The sequence below is a fragment of the Meleagris gallopavo genome, chromosome 23 (assembly GCF_905368555.1).
Source record: "Meleagris gallopavo chromosome 23, MGAL_WU_HG_1.1, whole genome shotgun sequence".
Classification (NCBI taxonomy): Eukaryota; Metazoa; Chordata; class Aves; order Galliformes; family Phasianidae; genus Meleagris; species Meleagris gallopavo.
Genome location: NC_139426.1, coordinates 5,350,092 through 5,368,927, shown reverse-complemented (window position 1 = coordinate 5,368,927; position 18,836 = coordinate 5,350,092). Strand labels below are relative to the sequence as shown.

The following is an 18,836-nucleotide window of genomic DNA, read 5'->3' as shown; positions in this document are numbered from 1 at the left end:
CAGATATTGCAAGATGTTTCTGTTCCCACCCAATATTACCGAAACTCTTGTTACCTGTCTTTCTCATTTCTTCCATCCCTCATCCTCAGCCCTGAGAACAAGATTTCCACTGAAGCACTTATATTCCTTCAAGCATAGCCATGCAAATTCCTTTGGTCAGCAAAATAAAAATATAATGGTGCCTCTTTAACATCATACACATTTCTTTCTGCAGGTCAATGTGAAATCTGAAGTTCTTGCAGTAAAGCTATGTCAAGAAATAAACTATGCAAAGAGCCTTTATTATGAACAACAGCTTATGTTAAGACTCAGTGAAAATCAAGAACAATTAGAGCTGGACTCTTGAAACATCTTCCTTACTGCCAGAGTGAACTGCAGGAATCAGTCTGGAGCTGATGGTATTCTGTAATTAGAGAAAATACTATATGGGAAGGAAATAAATATGATTTTAGTATTTAACTGTATGGAATCATTGTGAGTGGGCTTTTTTTGGTTTTGTTTTTAAAGCATTAGTTGTATAACAAAGATACAGCTCAAATGCATTCAGTTCTGGGAAATGCCTTGTATTTTGCTAACATGTATATATGTAAAAGTGTTTCATGTAAATAAGAAAGTCCAGACCAGGGTGTCAGTATGAACACAAGTCTGTTTACAGTGTAAAGAAATTAAAGGAGCTATACTGAGTCTTACTGCAGTACCTGAAACTACCTGTTCCTTCTCTCTCCCTCTCTCTCTGCTTTTCACAGTTCAGGAATGTACGTAAGGAGTGTTTGTTAAAAAAAAGAAGTTCACTCCAGCTGTTGGAGCACAGAAGTTCTGTAGTTCTTAGCTTTAACACTGTGATTAGGGTGCACTGTTTTCTGTTGTGTGGTTTTTTTTTTTTTTCTTACCATGAGTACAGCTAACCTGTATCTCGTATTGCACTGAAAGGTCAATGCTTTTAACAAAATAATTGCGTTACGTAAAATACTGCAGAGATGACTCACTAGTTTAATTACATTTCCAAAATACTAGATAACAAAAAGCTGAATCTGTTCTGAATCCAGAACTCAAAAAGCTAGTCAAGTCTGTACCTCTGAAGGCCCCTGCTTTCGTGTTGTTTGAAAGCAGTTCAAGTGAGCAGCCTTGGAAACTGAAATCTTCATGTTCAGCTTTTCCCTCCACGTGTTTGTAGCTGGCTGCTTAGTGCTGAACTCTGCTAGCAGTGGGAAGGTCAGGGTGGGGAGACATCACTGCATCATTTGTCTTAAGGATATCATCTTCAAAATTAAACTTTTTGAAATAATAATAATAAAAAAAAAACATGCTTTTTCAAATGCTGTTATGTCACACGAGTGTTTGTCTCATCAACTACCTTTATTCCCAGGAACTAGGTAATCTAATGGAACTTTTTCCAGAGGGAGTTACAAGTCTGTCTATCTGTTTAAGAGGGAATAGCCTGAAGATAGTTACAAGTAAAACTATTTTTAACTCCTGTAATGTGAAAGGCAGAGGACTGCTGTGTGAGGACAAAATGTAGTATCAGTGGATGTGTGTATGGTCTGTCACTAGAGATACAAATCTATAAAGGCCCATTATGCAAATGAAACTGATTTAATGCACCACTTTTGTATGTTTCTCTGTATGATTTTTAAGTAAAATGTAGAATTCAACAAGTGCATTGGCTCAGCAGTGCTTTAACAAGTCAGTCCTATTGGATTCTTGCTAGTAAGGCCCTGCTCCTCTCCCCTGCAAAACTGTTTTCTTTTAATGCTGCAAAGCCTGGTTGCTAAAGCAGGTAAGTAGATGGGTAGGGTGAATAAAAACCAGCTCACAGCAGAATGGCTTGCATAGTCTGTTCTGCAGCATCCGTGTAAGAAATGGGAGTGCAAACGCCTGAGAAGTACGGCAGTACACCTCAATTCAGTGACCTGAACTCAGAGAACTACAGGATACAATGGATTTGATTTGTGTGTTTCCTTTGGAATGTGCTCAACCTGTTGGGGTTTTTTTTGGCTGGTGATAACAATTACTTAAAGCTTCAAGAAATATACCCACTGTCTTAGATGTACAAGAGGGCCATGGACTGCAGCTGGCTTGGGCTACTCAAGTTATGTCACCATACTGTTCCAGCACTGACACTTTGCTCCTCTCAGCTACAGTCAGCACACTGACTTTTTTTTCATTCATACCCAAAGTTCTCTCAAACAGGTTTTCTCTTACAAACACAGTGCTGATTACTAGGAATAACGTACAGACACACTTGCAGGAAGCACACTGCTTCTTGTAACATTCCAGAACAAACTGAACTAGAACTTCATTGTTTTTTGTTGGTGGTTGTTTTTTTTTTTTTTTTTTTAAGCACAAATGATGTTACTTGTTGCTGTAACCCAACTATTTTTGGATCATCTCAGAACTCCTGTGGACTTCCTATTGTTATTGGCACTATTAACATTATTACTAAGTGAATAAGTACAACTTTCAGATTCCAAGGGCCACACTCAGAAATAGTTTTTAGAGGAGGAAGTGCAGAGAAAGTACAAGCCTTTAGCTTTCACAAAAACTATACACAAACTAAGACAATGTAGTAATTCCACTTACCAAATCATGAGAAGTTCTGAGCTTTATGAACGCAGTTAAGTATCATTCAGCCTGGTTTTATTTGAGGAGATAGGAATTGCAGCCATGAAAGTAGATTGTCTTGAAATTTCGGAAGCAGAGAGAAAAAATTGCTGATGAGAGAGAATAACACAGCTTCTGTACTGTGAGACATTGCTATAGCACATCACCTCAGCTATAGAGAGTTAAGTCAGTCCAAACAACACACCACAAGGAACGGTACATTAGCTATTAAGCTAATTAGCAATTAAGCTAATGTGATATGTGAAAAAAGCACCCTAATATTTCTAACATTTCTCCAAAACTATGTGGTCCACCATCACTAAAATGAACCAGACTTGTGACCAAACTTTTAATGTTTGAACTACGTCAAAGACCACAGCTGACCATGTCATTTTTTTCTAGAAGCAATTCTGGACACACAGAATTACAGAGGTCCTTCTGTCCTGATCTGTATCAAAAGCTTTGGCTGCAAAGACCTCACTGCCTCAGACCTGACAAAGCAATTGAACCACAGAGAATTACTACTCTGAATCACTGATATGTAACAGGAGCAGTGACAAGGCCACCAAGACTTCTTTTTTTTGCCTAAGGAAGCAGTATTGCTAACAGGAGAAATGTGGTAAACAGTCTGGGACTGCAGCAGTATAAACATACAGAAAACAGATGCATACCATGAATACTAAAAGTGGAGAGGAAAAAAAGAAAAAAAAAAAAAGTAGCATCACATACCCTACCCATAACATAATTGTATAAGCTTTATTCCTGGAGACAGTCCTTGGCTGGTAGCAGGCTGCAGCACATCACAGGTGAGGGGAGCAGATCAAGTATGTGTCTCCCTTGCTGCCTCTGTAAGAGAAAGGCAGGGGACAAATTAAAAGAAAGACTTTAATAACCCTTAGGTGCTCAATTCCAAGTAGGAGTGAGGGTCTGCACATCCAGGGTAACATCAGGCTGAAACAGTTTTCACAACAGTCACTACTGGACCATAAACAATTCTGTTACCTACTCCAACTTAGCCATCTTTAAATAAATTACAGGCAATGAAACAGGAAATACACAATGAGATATGCCTGAAATAAGCTAAACAACATGCAAGATGTGGACAATATCCTTCCTCCTGCTCTTGGATATTTTTCCAATAAATCAACTCGATTCTAGCTGAACAGCTTAACTTGTGAATGCTGTTTAATCAAGAAGTGCAGTGCTTATGTTTTTGTGGAAAGAAAGTAAGTGGCTGGAAGTTCCACATCTCAAAACAGAAAAGTAATCATAATAATCACGACAAGGAGTTCAAAGTATGCTATCCCATTTCCCAGACTGCATGGTGTTTTCTACCACTCAGCTATTCTTTCACCAACTGTAGACTTGGTCCCTGGGATCTTGGATCAACTATATAAAAATGTGTCTAAAAAAAAAAAATAAATCCTTTTTTCTTTACCATCACAACTGTGCACTGACCTGATTCATACAGGGCATGAAGCATCAAATGATGACACCCTGAGGGAAACCTTGCTTGCTCTGCTTCTCTTCCTTAAAGAACATTCCTGTATTTTCTAATCACAGCTAATTCAGGTACCTAGCTCTGAAAAGCAGGCTCTGGGCATACACTGCACGTTACTGGCAGTTGCAAACAGATAAAAACAAAAGAATGGGCATTTTTATTAATGCCACAGTTAATCAAATACTGCTTAAATAACGTTGTTTCTTACAGAGAATTACACCATATATGTATTTGTGTGTATGTGTTTATGTAATATATCTGTTTCTGAAATTTACCTCGCAAAGTGATGGCCTTACTCCCCACACTTCCATTCTTAAAAGCATAGTTGTTATAAACAAGGATCACCAAGTCGTCCTGTCTGAAAAAACAGACTGGGAGCAGAGCTATGCACTCCAATCCATGCTTGGTGGTAACTGCTTTGTCAGTACACATGATGATGCTGTTTTATCAAATACTGGGCTAGGATGAAAGCATCACTGATTCCCCATGCATATGATTGGTTCAGATCTATTCCAGCCTACTGGTAGTTGGCCCAATACCCTGGTAGCCTTAAAAAGGAATCAGGACAGTTCAAATCTACCTCCTTGCAGTTACCTCGCAGAGAAAATGTTTCATTAACAGAATCCAGGTCGGTTTCTCTAGGACTGAGATGTACTCCTTTCCTGAGGTCTTTATCATCAGACTTTCTGAGTGGGAGAACGTGAGTAAAGCAGCACCAGATGTGAACCCAGGGGCAGTGTGAGGACCCAGCCTTGTGTACACAAGGCTGTAACAGAGCTCAGTTACTCATGAAAAGAGGCCTGCCAAAAAGGGAAAAAAAGAAAGTTACTCATTAACCACTGACAAATAGTGAAAAAAAAAGATTATATTTTTTCCTATTTTCCCTCAGTGGAACTACAGCATATTCAAGTATAGAAGTAAAAATAATCTTGGCACTAAATGTAGTTACATAAGAGGTAAATGCCTACTGCATTGTATCAGTTCTATTCATGGCCTGCTGTGCAGCCACACTGTTGTCTCAGTACAGTCAGACTCTGCAATCATAAGGGATTGCTGAGGCTTTCTTGTAACAGACACACTGCTGCCCAAGCAACATGCCCAGCACAAGCAGTTCTCTCTGTGGATAAGAACAACCTTGCACCTCCGGCCTATTCTGGTCTGACTCGAAAGTACTAAAAGGCCATGAGAGAAGTAAACAGCTTTCATGTGCGTTTACACTTTGGATAAATGGATGGGTCACCCAAAGGACAAGGACTGTGTATGGGAGCTACAGAACAATTGTTTCTGCACACTAAAAATGCCAGCAAAATAAAAAAATAACAAGAAAAGTCCCCTGGATACTGCAGCTGTGGAGAAATTTTTAACAAATAGAGAAATCTATCAAATCCACCATCCATCAACCCTCTGGAAATAGCAACAGCATTTGCTTTGACCCTCAAGATTGGCTCACCATTCCAAATGCCTGTCGTTTGCCAGCAGCCTTGAAGCAATCTGCAGTCAGCAATGCAAACCACCAGGTGATGGTGCAGCAAAAACTTCGCCTCAGTCTTTGATGAGGGCAGAACAAGCAACAAACTCCACACCACTTGCAGGAGAACAGAACCATATTTCAGTAGAGCCAGGCTCCTGACACAACAACCCAAATACCAGGGAGAACATCAGTGATTTCTCTCCCCCTTCCAATGAGCACCACTGAACCTCACCTGGGCTTTGAAAATGTTTCTGTTCTGGTTACTCTGCAAACTGCAGACATTTCACAGAAGCAACCCAGCACTCACAGCAGAAAGAGCTGAATTTGTCCCAATTACAGACATTTAAACTGAAAAACTGAAAGCAGTTCAATACCTTGACTAAGATCCCATAGTGAAGTACAAGGCCAACGTCAGAACACAGCTGCTGCTTTCTCTTCTTTACCACAACAAGGTCTGATTGCAGCTTCACAGCACCTAGAAGAGCCATTAGTGCAGCACAGCATGAGAACAGGCAGCAACAAAGGATGGCTCCTTCCTGTGATCATGCATCACCCTGCAGCCACCTGCAATCTTCCAAGCAACAGAAGCTTTTAACCAAATTTGTAATACCTATGAAGATATTATGGTGCTTTTTCTTTTCACTCGTTACCTTTTGTTCTCTCTGCCAAGCACACACCAGAGTGAAGCTGATCTGCAGAATGTGGATTTATATAACAGAAGCCCAGAAGGCATCACAAGATGGTACATAAATTCCCACAGCATCACCACTGTTGGAATGCACTCAGAACGGGAAGATGAGCATCCATTGGCAATGCAGAGGTTATACAGCTCTTTGAAATATTCACCACCAAGGACAAGCAGCATAGCAGTGCTGCATTCACCCAACGATCCTGGTATCACTGCTGTGGGTTCCTGCAGAAAGTTGAAATTACACAAATGCACAACAATACACTTTCTGTGCACACCAGCATGACTTCTGCATCTACCGTTTTCTGCCCTTCTTTCATACGCAAATGCTGAAATCCAAGCAATGTGCAAGAGAAGCCATGCTGTAACCAATCACTGGCTGCTGTACTCCACAGAAGAAGCATCTACATCCTTTCCGGGTTACATTCGGCCACACTTCTTCCCCACTGCTTGCACTGTGGTAAGCAACAGGCTCCCACCACAGGCGAGACGCACAGGAGGGTCCCAGCATTGCACACAAAGAGAAAAGGAGAGAGGAGGTATTTCTGGAAGCCTGGCTCTTCTTCAGAAGAGAAATGTTTCCCTTGGCTTGTGCAAGTTGCTCAGACTGTGTGCAGTAACAGGCTGAAGAAGCCAGCTTTCCATTCCCTGTTCCATTACTCTTTTTGATTGGCACTTTAATGAGGGCGCTAGGGGTCGACCCCCTGCCAGGGGGCTGGTTCATGCCCCGTTTATCTCACAGTCCATGTAAGACTAAAATAACACGCCAGGCTGAGTTTCACTGCCTTGTGATCCAACAGCCCACCATGATGGATTGAGTGACTGCAGCAAGTTGGCAGCTAAAGTGTGTTGTAACAGTATCTTTCTGTCAGCGCAACACAATGGATTTGCTGATTCCTGGGTTTTCCCAGTGTTCATCGTTACCATCGGCACAGAATTTTCTAAAGTTCATTTTCCAGAGGGCTGCAAACCGATAATAAATAACATACCAAAGGTTACACCATGCTTTTTTTCCCCTCCGCTGTCCTACTGCTGACGAAGTAGGGCTGTGGTGCCAGCTTTACTGCAGATGCATCAGCCATAAATTTCTATCGCTTACTTTTCCAGAAAGGGCAGCTCTGACGCTCTTTTTGTGTGAATTCATCCTGACGGGCCAACGCACAGCACACAGGGCATTTCAGCCCTGAACACAATGCTGAATCCAACGCAACGCAAAAGGATGCTGCCACGTAAAGCAGTTCTCTCCACAAGAGCCACAGACTTGTTTTGGGGCTGGGTTTACAGCATGCAGAGACATGAACATCAGCGTCTTTGTGCTGGGCATCCAGAACTGATCCAGATTTGCCCCTTTCCACCTCTGATACTCAAGATCCATATAACTCTAAGCAAAATCAAGTGTGCCCCTGCCAACAAAAAGAACGATTAAGAAGGTGAATGCACAAGAGAAATGACAAAATGTACATGGAAGGGACTTAAACAGGGGAGATCAAAAGAGAAGAATGCAGGGATATGAAGAAAGGATGTGATGGGAATATGGGGCCAGACTGAGAAGCTGGATGAAAAATAATATGTGGCTGCTCCCAATAAGAGTTTGCTTTTTACACTGATGATGTGAATCACAGCACAGCATAGAGTTCAATTCATGAGTTCAAGCTTCATGAGTTATACATCTGTATTCATGAAGCAGCAGAAACATTCTTCACTACAAACTGAAACAGCAGCAGCATGATAGAGTCACTACTGGAGCAAGTCTTTGCTAGCACAGAGCATGTAATTACCCCAATACCTTGCAGAACTTCTCAGAATCCAGTTCAGAGTTCTGTGCACCCCAACACCACAGCCTGCAGACACATTACTCATCTAGCTTTGAACCTCAGAGGCTGCCAACAATACCGACACAGCAGTGAAACAGAAGATGTGCTGTGAAAGCAGTTTGAAGCTTTACTGAGGCCAGCTCTTGTCAATCCACCTCTACCTTGCCAGTTCAGCTCAGCCTGTATCTGCCTACACAAGCTGCTGCAGCCAAGCCCTAAGAGCTCCTCAGGGGAGGGCGAGATACTTACACCTTAGCACAGTAACACTGAGGAGGGCACACTGAGCATACAGCCAGAAAGCCTGGGAATTATTAGGAAAAACGAGTGGGTGGGGGAGCTCAAGGGACCAGTGGGAGGATGCGGGAAATCAGTAACACTGATTTGAATAACTGGTAACAATTATTAGATCTTTCTCGGTATGAATCATCTCTCAGAGACTCACCATTTGAATGATGTCACTCAAGGGGCAGTAAAAATACAGTAGAAGGAACAAGCTTGCCCTGAAACAAGGGTTTCAAGCCATAAGGTGAAAGAACAAAGTGGTCTGGGAAGTGTTGCAAACATGTGTAAAAGGGAGAAACTTTTGTGGAGAACACACACTTCAGCTGGCAAGTTGAATAAGCTTTAGGAAAATTATGGTGTTACTTAAAGCTCTGCCAAATCTCTTCAAACCGATGGAAAAAGAACGGTCCTCCTTATCTGGTGACCGCTGAACTTGTCCTTGCCCCATTCTTTCTCCAGTGGTGACATCTGCATTTGAAAAACAACAAGCTGTAAAATTAGTCAGCCAAAGCCATCCCAAGGGAACAAAACAAAACCAGAACAACAAACCAAGGGCCCCAAACAAGCAAACAAAAACATGACTTTAAACAGAATCCATTCTCTGGGTTCACCAAATGTACAGAACTGCTTCTGTCATTGCAGGGGATGGGGCAGCAGAGAGCAGTGCTGCCTTGTGCAGATTTCGACTGCTACTTTTACTTTTTAAACAACTGCATGAGGGCAAAACCTGCAAAGTAATCAGTGGCATCAGCAACAGGCTGATGCAACAGGCAAGCCCAGAAACGACACTGCAGTTCATACTCTTTTCCTCCACCCCTTCTTCTAACACACCCCTACTCTTCTCCATCTACAGGAGAGACCTACAGCCCCTTTCTGTCAATAGGAATACTGAGCTTGTGCACCCATTCTACATTCATTTCTCACCTATCAGAAAAAACATTGGAACTTTAAGAAAGCAGAATGACATCCCTGTTCCCTGGCAGGAGAGGAGTTAGTGCGCTCCAAGTGTAACAGTGGGCTCCACCACAGCACTGCCATTCCTGCCCTCCTGTTGGGTGAGCCCCCATTGCTCTGGAACCACCAAGGCATGTCACCAGCTCCCCACCATCCTATGGCAACGCTGGGCTGGCCTGAATGCACATCTGGTCTGTGTGGTAATGGCAGCCTGAGCTCCAGTCTTTCCTCAACACCCAGGAATTTGGGGTACCAAGGGAGACATTGTCAGTACTACTTTGCAGCCAGTCACCTAATGTAAACCTGGCAGTGCCTGAGGAGCTGTACATGAACTCAAATGCACATGAAGAGCAAGAAAAACTCGACCTTCTTCCCAGATCCAAAATGAGGGAGGGAAGCCATCCTCCTGCAGTGAGCAGAGCAGAAAATACTCACAGCTCTAGGAAGGCTCACAGCTCCCCAAAGTCAGTGCTTATCTCAAGGTTTATACAGTGTTCCTTCCACTTTAGACAGAGCTCCTGGCATTTACCATCTGAAAGTTCACTACCAATAAAAGGCTCTTTAAAACCTCTGCAAAGACCTCTGTTTTATGGAATTTAGGCACACTTACAAAAAAAAAGGGCTGAGCTCCTAGAAATACTGTGCAATAGGCACTTCAGTGGGTTTCAGGCCTTCCTCACCTGCAGTGAGTGAAAAGGAAGATCAGAGAACAGGAGTTCCAATTTCAAAACACTGACTGAAGCCAGAGAACTACATTTGAGGGTTTAAGCATTCTACTGGATGTTACTTTCCAACAAAGCTGCCACCCCACTAACTTCAATTTGCTTGGAGAGTTCTTGGGAGAAGAAGCAGTGAAGATTTCAGAAAAGGCCAACAGAATAAATTCTGTTCTGGATTCACAGAGGAAAGTCCATGATTTATATAGACGTGATGTGAGTAAGAGCCATACCATGCCACGTGCGTTAGTAACTGAGAACAAAATTAAGCTTAATGGTTAGCATAATGCTATGTTTTTACAACATCTGTCAGCAATCATTTGTATTTACTTGCACTGCAAATGCAGATGAAAAGTCAGAGAAATATAAACATCAGAATTCACTGAATTCCCACCAGCCTTGCATCTCCCCACAAAGAATCTCTAACTATTCCTGTTCAGGCACTGTTTGTTCCTTGCCCTCTCCAGCATGGAATTTCTTCCCCATTCTCTATGACCAGGAATTACTGGTAGAGGTTCTACACCGGAGCAAACACTAACTAACCCTATGGCCATATTAGCATTAACTTCAATGCTCTAAAGACAGCAATCAGATCTTTTCTGGACTCAAAACAACAAATCAAACTCTTTTCAGTTCCTGCTCTCTCCTTGGCCATGCCTCACGCTACAGCAGAAGAGGAGGCAGGGAAAGCCAGGGTTGTGCTCCACTTGAGTTGTACTCCACCTGTGCAACGCAGGGTGAGCAACAGGTTAGCTGGGTGAAAAGTTCACTGCAAGCTGAGCTGTCTGTTTCTCTTGCTTAATTTATCCGATATTTGGCTAACCTTGCTCTGAACCCAGCCCCCAAGACCCCCTTCCTCTCATCCTTCCCCAGCGGGCTCATGTCAGCCAAAGACACCGCCCCTTCTCCCTTCTCCCTGACCCTGCTGAGCGGAGCGGGGGCTGGGACACAGGGCCAAGCACAGAGCCAGAGTCCATGCACTGGAGAGATAGCAGTTATTTATGCTCGAAACTTCAACAGGCCTCATGCTCAGGAGCAAAAATATAAATCCTACAGCCAGCACTTGGTATTGTATCCAAATTTATCAGTTCTCCCAAGGCTGGACGGCACCCAGCCTGCACCCCCCACACCTCTGTGCCCCGCCACTTCCAGAGATGCAGCACTCCCTTGTGACCTTCATGCAGTCCACAAACTGCACACAGCACACAAAAAGGCTTTGTCCATCCCTACAGGCTGACCAGTGATGGTGCCTACAGCTCCCCCAAGCCCCCCTCCTGCACCCAGAAGCGTGCCAGCAGTGAGCCCTGAGCAGATTACCCTGAAGGCTCCAGTCCCAACAACATTCTGCGTCACCTCCAGACCACGCACGTCACAGCTCCAGTCAGGTGACACAACCCGCTGGAAACAATGCCCAAGCACACAGCTTTCTGACAGGTCTTCATTATATTCCTGCTGTGCTCAGGACTGCTCCCAGCACTCTACAGAGCAACACCAAGTGTGTTTGATGGCTTTCTCAATGACTGGATACATCATCAGAAAACCAAGCGCACACACCAAACCTGCCACACTTTTGCTGCTCTGCTGAGCAGCTGGTACTCCTTCATCTAGGACTGTAAGAATCAACATGTTGTTACATTCACCTGCTGGCACTCTGGGCATCTACGAGATGGTGAGCAAGCATGTGGCTAAACTGCTAACAATAAATGTTTCCTGCTGCAAACCTTAATTTCATTATGCTCTTTAACCTGACCAAGCACTTTACAGCTGTCCCACACCCAGGCTGCTCCTGCAGAAACTCACACAAGCAGCACACTGCTGTTAATGGTCTGTATCATCACTGCCCCAACACATCACTGCAGTGCCACTGGATACAGAGAACAAAGCTGCAGTCTCACTGACGGGGCGAAGAGGAACAGCCTGACAGCTTTACAGTAAGTGGAAATTCCTTGTGGTCTAAGAATAATATTAACTGGCTTCTCAGGATCTCCAAATGACCTCGCCTCGACACATAGTTTAATTTGCCTGGAAGCAATGCAGATTGGAGAAGTTCTGATGTGAAGTTCTAATTTAGTGACACCATCCATTTCAAACCTCACCACTCCCACACAAGGTAGCACAAGATCAGCCTGTAACAAAAGAGTCCTTGTTATTAAAGGAATCCCAGGCCCTTATCAAAGAACAAGATCCAGCATCCCCCACCTAACCCTTGCATATTTTCAAGGCATGAAAATTGCTATGAAGAGCCAAGTAGAGTTGTCAGGAAGACATCAAACTTCAAACGACCGCATTAGAAAAAAAATCAGACGTTACACACCAAACTCTCAGCTCACACTGCATAACTCACCAGTATCTGTATTTCTCAACAGCAGACCCAGTGCAGACACTCTCCACTGCATCAGGACCATCTAATCATTAAAATGGCAGACAATTATTGTAACTGCCCATATCAGCAGTTCTTTGTGCTAAGTTTTCAAGTTAGAGGTTTTAACATCTCTTCAAAACTATTCAGTTAAAACAGAACAGGAATGACATGGCAGCATCAGTGATAATATGTAAAATCAATTGATGAATGCAGGTACCCCATATCCAAGCCCTGTGCTCCTTCCATTCGCCGCAATGGAGAGTAAAATTGCTTTGAGAGAAACCACACTACCATGGGAACATTAAGGGGAAGTTGAACTGAAAGGCAGCTCAACTCATGGTTTAAGAATCATCCCATTAAAGGGGAAAAAAAAAAAAAAAGCTGATGTGATAATTTTAATCTTTTTGGCTTCTCCCCAAAAGTCCGGAGTTTGTCAACATCAGGAGAGGGCTTGTGAAAGCCCAGGCATTGCTAAATGGAACAGCTTTCACTTCAGAAAGACAAGGTAAAGGAGGAAGAGGATTGGTTGAGCTTTAAAAGTAACAAATGTCTTCTTTTCAATGTATCCAACTGAAAGGATACTGTCATTTGTGGGAAACAAAAAAAACCCTGGCCTTCACCCTCCACACCCCACAGCAGGAAAACCTAAGACAGAAACAACTGGAAACTGGAACTGTTTTGGTCTCTCTGGCAGATTCTTTGATTCTTCCAGACTGCACAAATTGAAGACAAATCTCTTTCCCCTAAAATGGCAGACCTTCAAAAGCACGAGCCCTTTGCCTCCATAATTAAGAGAAATTTCCACTTATTGCCTCTGCCATGAACGCCTGTCTGGATTCACTCTGACAGCAGTCCCTTATACCTAAAGGACAGGTTACCAAATGAGGGCTACAGATGTTGTGCTCAAAACCAAACAAAATAAAATTATCTCTGGACAACCAACTTCCACCAGAACAGCCTTCAACATAAGACACCTCTGCAGATGGAAAAGGTGAAGAAACACAGTGTGATGGGAGACAAATTTGTCACATCAAAGTCAGCTGTAACAAAGGACAGGTGTGGAGAGAAAACTTTATCAAGTCCACAAGTCACCTCCTATTTATTTCCACAGAAACTACAACAAAGAGCACAATAACACTATTTGATAGAGCAGGTGCTCAGCTACAAAACACTATTTTTCAGCATAATCACCACCACAAGATCTGTATTTTCACCAGTGATGAACAACAGCCTCCATACCGTGCTCATAAAGACCTGAACCAGCAGAGGTAACTGCTGCCACTGCTGAAACACACCTCCCACCTATCTCTCTGTGCTCACATCCACTTTTTGTCTCCATAAATGTTCAGTGTCAATGAATGTCAATGGGTGCATTCTTTTCCACAGGGAAGAATTCAATTACACACCTTTCCTTCAATTCAAAAAAGACAGGAGTCTTCTAGAGCATCTAATGGTGGGCCACAAAGATGACTAGGGGCTTGGAGTATTTCCTGCATGACAAAAGGCTGTGAGATCCGGGGCTGTTCAGCCTGGAGAACGCTGGACTTGATGACCCCAAGAAGTCCCTCCCAATCCCTACGATTCCTGATTCATTGGCACTTTTATGTCAAACACCATTTTGTCAGACTGCCTCTGTGCTGCCAACCTGTTGTGCAGCAATAAAACATAAAGCAATAGTGCCAAAAAGCTTCAACCTCTACAGCCATACCACCAACAGCGACCTCTGATGTCATGGGCCAACATAATAAAACAGAACCAAAGAATCACAGAATTAAGTTCCAAAAAGACCTCTAACATCATTTAGTTCAAACGCCCACCTACCACAATGCCGCCCACTAACCACATCCCTCAGTGCCATACCTCTACGTTCCTTGAGCATCTCCAGACATGGTGCTTCTACCACCTCCCTGAGCAAACTGTTCCAACGCCCAACCACTCCAACAGATTAGTTTTTCCTAAAATCCAACCTGAAACACAGTTCATCCTGGAGGAGCGTAATGAGCGAAGACCCCCAAGGCTCGGCACTGGCACATGCCCTCATTCAGCCCCACTGCCCTTGGGGGTACTGGGTGCTGCTGAACGTGCAAATGGGCTCCAAGTTGACAAAGAACAGGCTCACAGCTCAAACCCTCCCAGCCTACAGCCCTCCAGCTGGCCGCCCATCACCAAACCTCGGTTTGGCTTCATTTCTCTCAGCCACCCAACCTCCAAGCTTTCCACACAGAGGGTGGTGAGGCACTGGAACAGGTTGCCCAAGGAGGTTGTGGATGCCCCATCCCTGCAGGCATTCAAGGCCAGGCTGGATGTGGCTCTGAGCAGCCTGGGCTGGTGGTTGGTGACCCAGCACACAGCAAGCGCTTTTTTCCCTACCTGCCTTCAACGTCGCCGCTCTGGAAGGTTCTGTGGCACCGCCTCGCTCTTCTCCCTCCAACGGCCCTTAGCGAACGTTAGCGGCCAAGCGACGCCGAGCAGCGCGCCCCCTACTGGTCGGAGGCCGAGCTGCACCCGCGGCTCCACGGCGCGCCCCGAGCGCTCCGTCATGGCGGCTGTTCTGTCAGCGCAGCGCGGGAGCCGCAACACGAACAGCTACCCGGCTGTGCTACCAAGCGAACAACCCAAAATATTAAAAATCGCATCAAATCGTTCACATGTGGAACCCATTAGGAACACTGAGAAAGAATTCCCGTTCATTGTTTCGCTTGAAATATCAAGGTTATAAAAGTTAATGGCCGCCTGACAGGCAAGCTATATGAAACACTCGGAGATTTACGGAGAGGCCGCTGCGCTCTGCGGGCTGAGAGCCGCTCCGCAATGGGACCAACCTGTGGTTCGAGCGCTGGGGTTTTCTGGCAGGTTTTTTTTTTTTTTTTTAACCTTTCAAAGCAATATTCAGTTACCACAGCAGCTCCGAAGTAAAATGGCGAGGCTGCTTTTCTCTTCTTTTGAGTATTTATTTCTTTTTGTCCCGTTAATGTTGAATAATGAAAGGAACTGCGAGGGTTTTTGAAGGGGGTTGTGAAAAGAATGAAAGCGGGAGAAAGGCAAAAAAAAATATACCAACATAATGGCTTAATTTCTCACAGCATGTGCAGCACAAATGAACAGTAAACACATACCACAGAAAAATGCAAACAAAGGCTGTGTTTGCTAAAAGCTCCAGGAAAACATGGGGAGTGCCCTGAGCGGTCATTTGTGCCATGAAACCCTCTCAGCCCTGTGCTGCCAAGTCCAACAAGCCCAGGTTTTGTAGAATCACAGAACCATGGGATCATTGAGTTGGAAGGGACCCTAAAGGCCATCAGGTCCAACCCCTGCACTGAGCAGGGACACCCACAGCTCCATCAGTGCTCAGAGCCCCATTCCCCAACCTTGGGTGTCTGCACCACTTCTCTGAGCAGCCTGTGCAGTGCCTCACTGCCCTTATTGTAAAAAACCTTTTTCCATTCAGTCTAAATCTCCCCTCTTTTAGTCTGAAACCATTTCCTTTTGCCCCATCACAACAGACCCTCTGCCAAAAAGTCTGTTCCTTTCTTACAGCCCCTCTTAAGATACTGAGAGGCATTCTATGAGTCTCTACCACAAGTGCAATCACATACTGCCTCATTCTGTGACATCAGGTAGGGCTGTACAGTTTGCTCCTTCTCCTGACAGAAACTAAAATGCTCTAGCTAAGTGCTGTGTCTCAAAAATGGTGCCTGTGGGTTTGATACAGGTGTTTCAAATGCATACTCAGATTGAAGATGGAGACAACGAATGTCAGGTGAACTGAATTATGCTCAGTAGCAAGCACAGCCTCTCCTCTAACACAGCTGTGTTCTCAGTGCATTCTAGCATTCTGGTCTTGTCCTATGTGTGCTTTCTAAATTTAAGTGGCAGTACATTATTCCATTTACATTTTGTTTTCTTAAATGAACTAGGAATGAGTACACTGCAAAACAAATCCCAAAGAAGTCTTCTACACTAAGGGTAGTGAGGCACTGGCACAGGTTACCCAGAGAGGTGGTGATGCCCCATCCCTGCAGACACCCAAGGTCAGGCTGGAGAGGCTTTGAACACCTGATGGAGGTGTGGGTGTCCCTGTGCACTGCAGGGGGTTTGGCCAAATGGCCTTTAGGGTCCCTTCCAGCTGAAACAATCCCATGATTCTATGATCCTATGAAAGAATCATAAAGCCATTCTCCTCAGATGGAAATATGCCATCCCCTGATGTCAGGAAGTCACTTCTATCATAATAAACTTTTTCCAGTATCAAGACTGTTGTGTTTGTTTTGTTTTGTTTTCCTATCAATCTGAGGCTAAGAAGGAGCTGAATCCTATGAAAGAAATAAAACATATGTGAACATTTGCTGCCATAAGTAAAGGCAAATGTACTCTTGACAGTATCCCAAGATTTTTTTTTCCCTTGAAGATTTCCATAGGCACGTTTTTGATCGCAAGATTGGAATATGTCATGAGCACATTCAAATATTCATTTGCATTGATATTGTTGCCAGAAGCCATCTCAAGCCATCATCAGACATTTTGGAGCCCCTACAAAGCTTTCTGTGGGATTGGAAGGCATCCAACCAGGAGAAAGCAAAGCCACTGTGAGATCTGGATAGCCAGTTCCACGGGAAAACTGCACATTAATGAATGGCAAGCGCTCAAAGTAGTAGTTATGGTGAATAACTTGCAAGAAAATCATTGGCTGAGAACCATCATGTATTTAAGCTATTTGATAAATGAAATTTTGAAAGAAGCCTGTTTAAAAATAATCCATTAAAAGACAGCAGGCTTATTTTACAGCTAGATTTGCTAAACAGTACTGCTAGCTGTAATGAAATCACTGGATTATAAGTTGCCCATCAGCCTTAATGCAGATCCACCATGATCCGTACTTCATCCTGCACTTGTACACGTTTAGGTATCATCAGAGCCTATCTCTGATTCATAAATTATCAGAAGAAATCAAAACAGTAGTACTGGGTACCTGTAGTTCAGATCTTGCACTGTATTCCCAGCATTTCAGAAAAGGGCTTGTGTGCTTTGTTCTTATTTTCTATTTCCTCAGCACTGGTCTGTAAAAGCCGCTAGAGCCATATTTCAGTTCTTTGTCCCAGGAACTGAAGACACCAAACCCATTTTAGCACTTTGGACTTTTCACACCTGTATTGCCCAGTTCAGGATACACCAAATTTACAATTCCCTTTTTAACTATGATGTTCAGGCCAGTGCCTAACAGTCCCTCTAAGTTTAAATTCAAATCCTGAAGGCCTTAAAAAAGCATATCCAGTTGTCAACTCGTTAGGCAGCATAATGCAAGTTCTCTGCTTTTTGGTACACCTCGTGCTTAAAAGGAAGCTAATCTCAGAGATATTTAGGGCAGTTTGCAATGTTAATGTATGAGAAGGTGTGGACACAGGCATGCACAGGTGAGACTGCCTGAAGGGAAGGCAAGGAGCTGAACAATCTGCATGCACAGCATTCTGGCTCAGAAACTCTCCAAACACAACCCTCCCCAACAGGGAAAATTGGAAGAGACAGATGAGAGGATGAAAAATGAAGGGATCAGCAAAAATGAAACCTAATATAAACCCGACTAAAATAAACTCAGCATGGCTCCTATGGCTCACTCAGAAGAACATCTTCTCTGAAAGTTCATTTGCAATATCTCTGAAGAAATGCAGAATATAATTTCTGTGTTGTGCAAGACGAGGAGGCATTGGCAAATCTGTCTGATGAGATGAAGAAGTTTGTAAAGAGAAGTACTGAGCACTGCAAGATTGCCTCACAGGAAATGCAGCAGAAAGTGACAGCACTCCTAAATATTGGGGTTAAGAGTTTGAAAGAATAAAGATTTTTTAAAAGAATTGGTTTAAGTGAGGTCAGAAGGCTCAATGCTGTGACACTGTAAGGACTGAACCAAGGAAGTTGTGCTATTGAACAATTAACCATAGCTGTTTGTACACGACTTTTGTTTTTTTTCTGAATGTATGTAGCAACTCTTGCTGCAGGACATCAACACTGTTGTTTTTTTTTATATAAATAGTTGTCAGTGTCAGCAGCAGATCCCTCCTGGAGAAATTCAAGGCTATATTTCATTTGATTAATGTGCTTGTTAAGCCTCAGCTATGGCAACAGGACAACAGAGAAGCTAACTGTGTTGTAGGCTTCAAAAGTACGAGAATAATTGATGTGGATTGAAGGGGTTTGTTTGCTTTTGTGTACGGTTTTTTTTATGCAATAGCAGACAGTTGAGAAATATGTCAGATCACCAATACTGAATTTTCAAGAATATTAGGATATAAAAAGCTACAGACTATTCAGCTACCAAATTAGCTGGTGCCAATCTCTGTCTACTCTCTTTAGCATAGCCCTGAGACTAGCAATAAATTATTGTCCAGCTCTACAAGTATATTCCATGTCTTTACAGCTTTGATGGGAGTCCAGAAGACACCACAAGGTATT

General features: G+C 43.5%; 1 protein-coding gene and 1 long non-coding RNA gene across 6 annotated transcripts in view; one reads left to right on the top strand and one right to left on the bottom strand.

Annotated features, from left to right (window-relative positions):
• The window catches only part of VPS13D (vacuolar protein sorting 13 homolog D), an 89,003-nt gene extending 87,345 nt beyond the window's left edge, over positions 1-1,658 (top strand). For all 5 annotated transcript variants that reach the window (XM_085242618.1, XM_085242620.1, XM_085242617.1 and 2 more), the window contains one exon: positions 215-1,658. In XM_085242618.1, coding sequence (XP_085098744.1) covers positions 215-346 — 132 coding nt within the window. In that variant the 3' untranslated portion in view covers positions 347-1,658. The remainder of the gene's footprint in view (positions 1-214) is intronic.
• Positions 261-14,751, bottom strand: LOC104914186 (uncharacterized). Its single transcript, XR_014887925.1, has 7 exons — positions 14,250-14,751; positions 5,948-8,825; positions 5,553-5,687; positions 4,697-4,902; positions 3,331-3,447; positions 2,581-2,711; positions 261-403 (listed from the first exon to the last, which is right to left on the bottom strand). It is a non-coding gene; the product is annotated as an uncharacterized LOC104914186 (long non-coding RNA).
• Between the last annotated feature and the right edge of the window lie 4,085 nt (positions 14,752-18,836).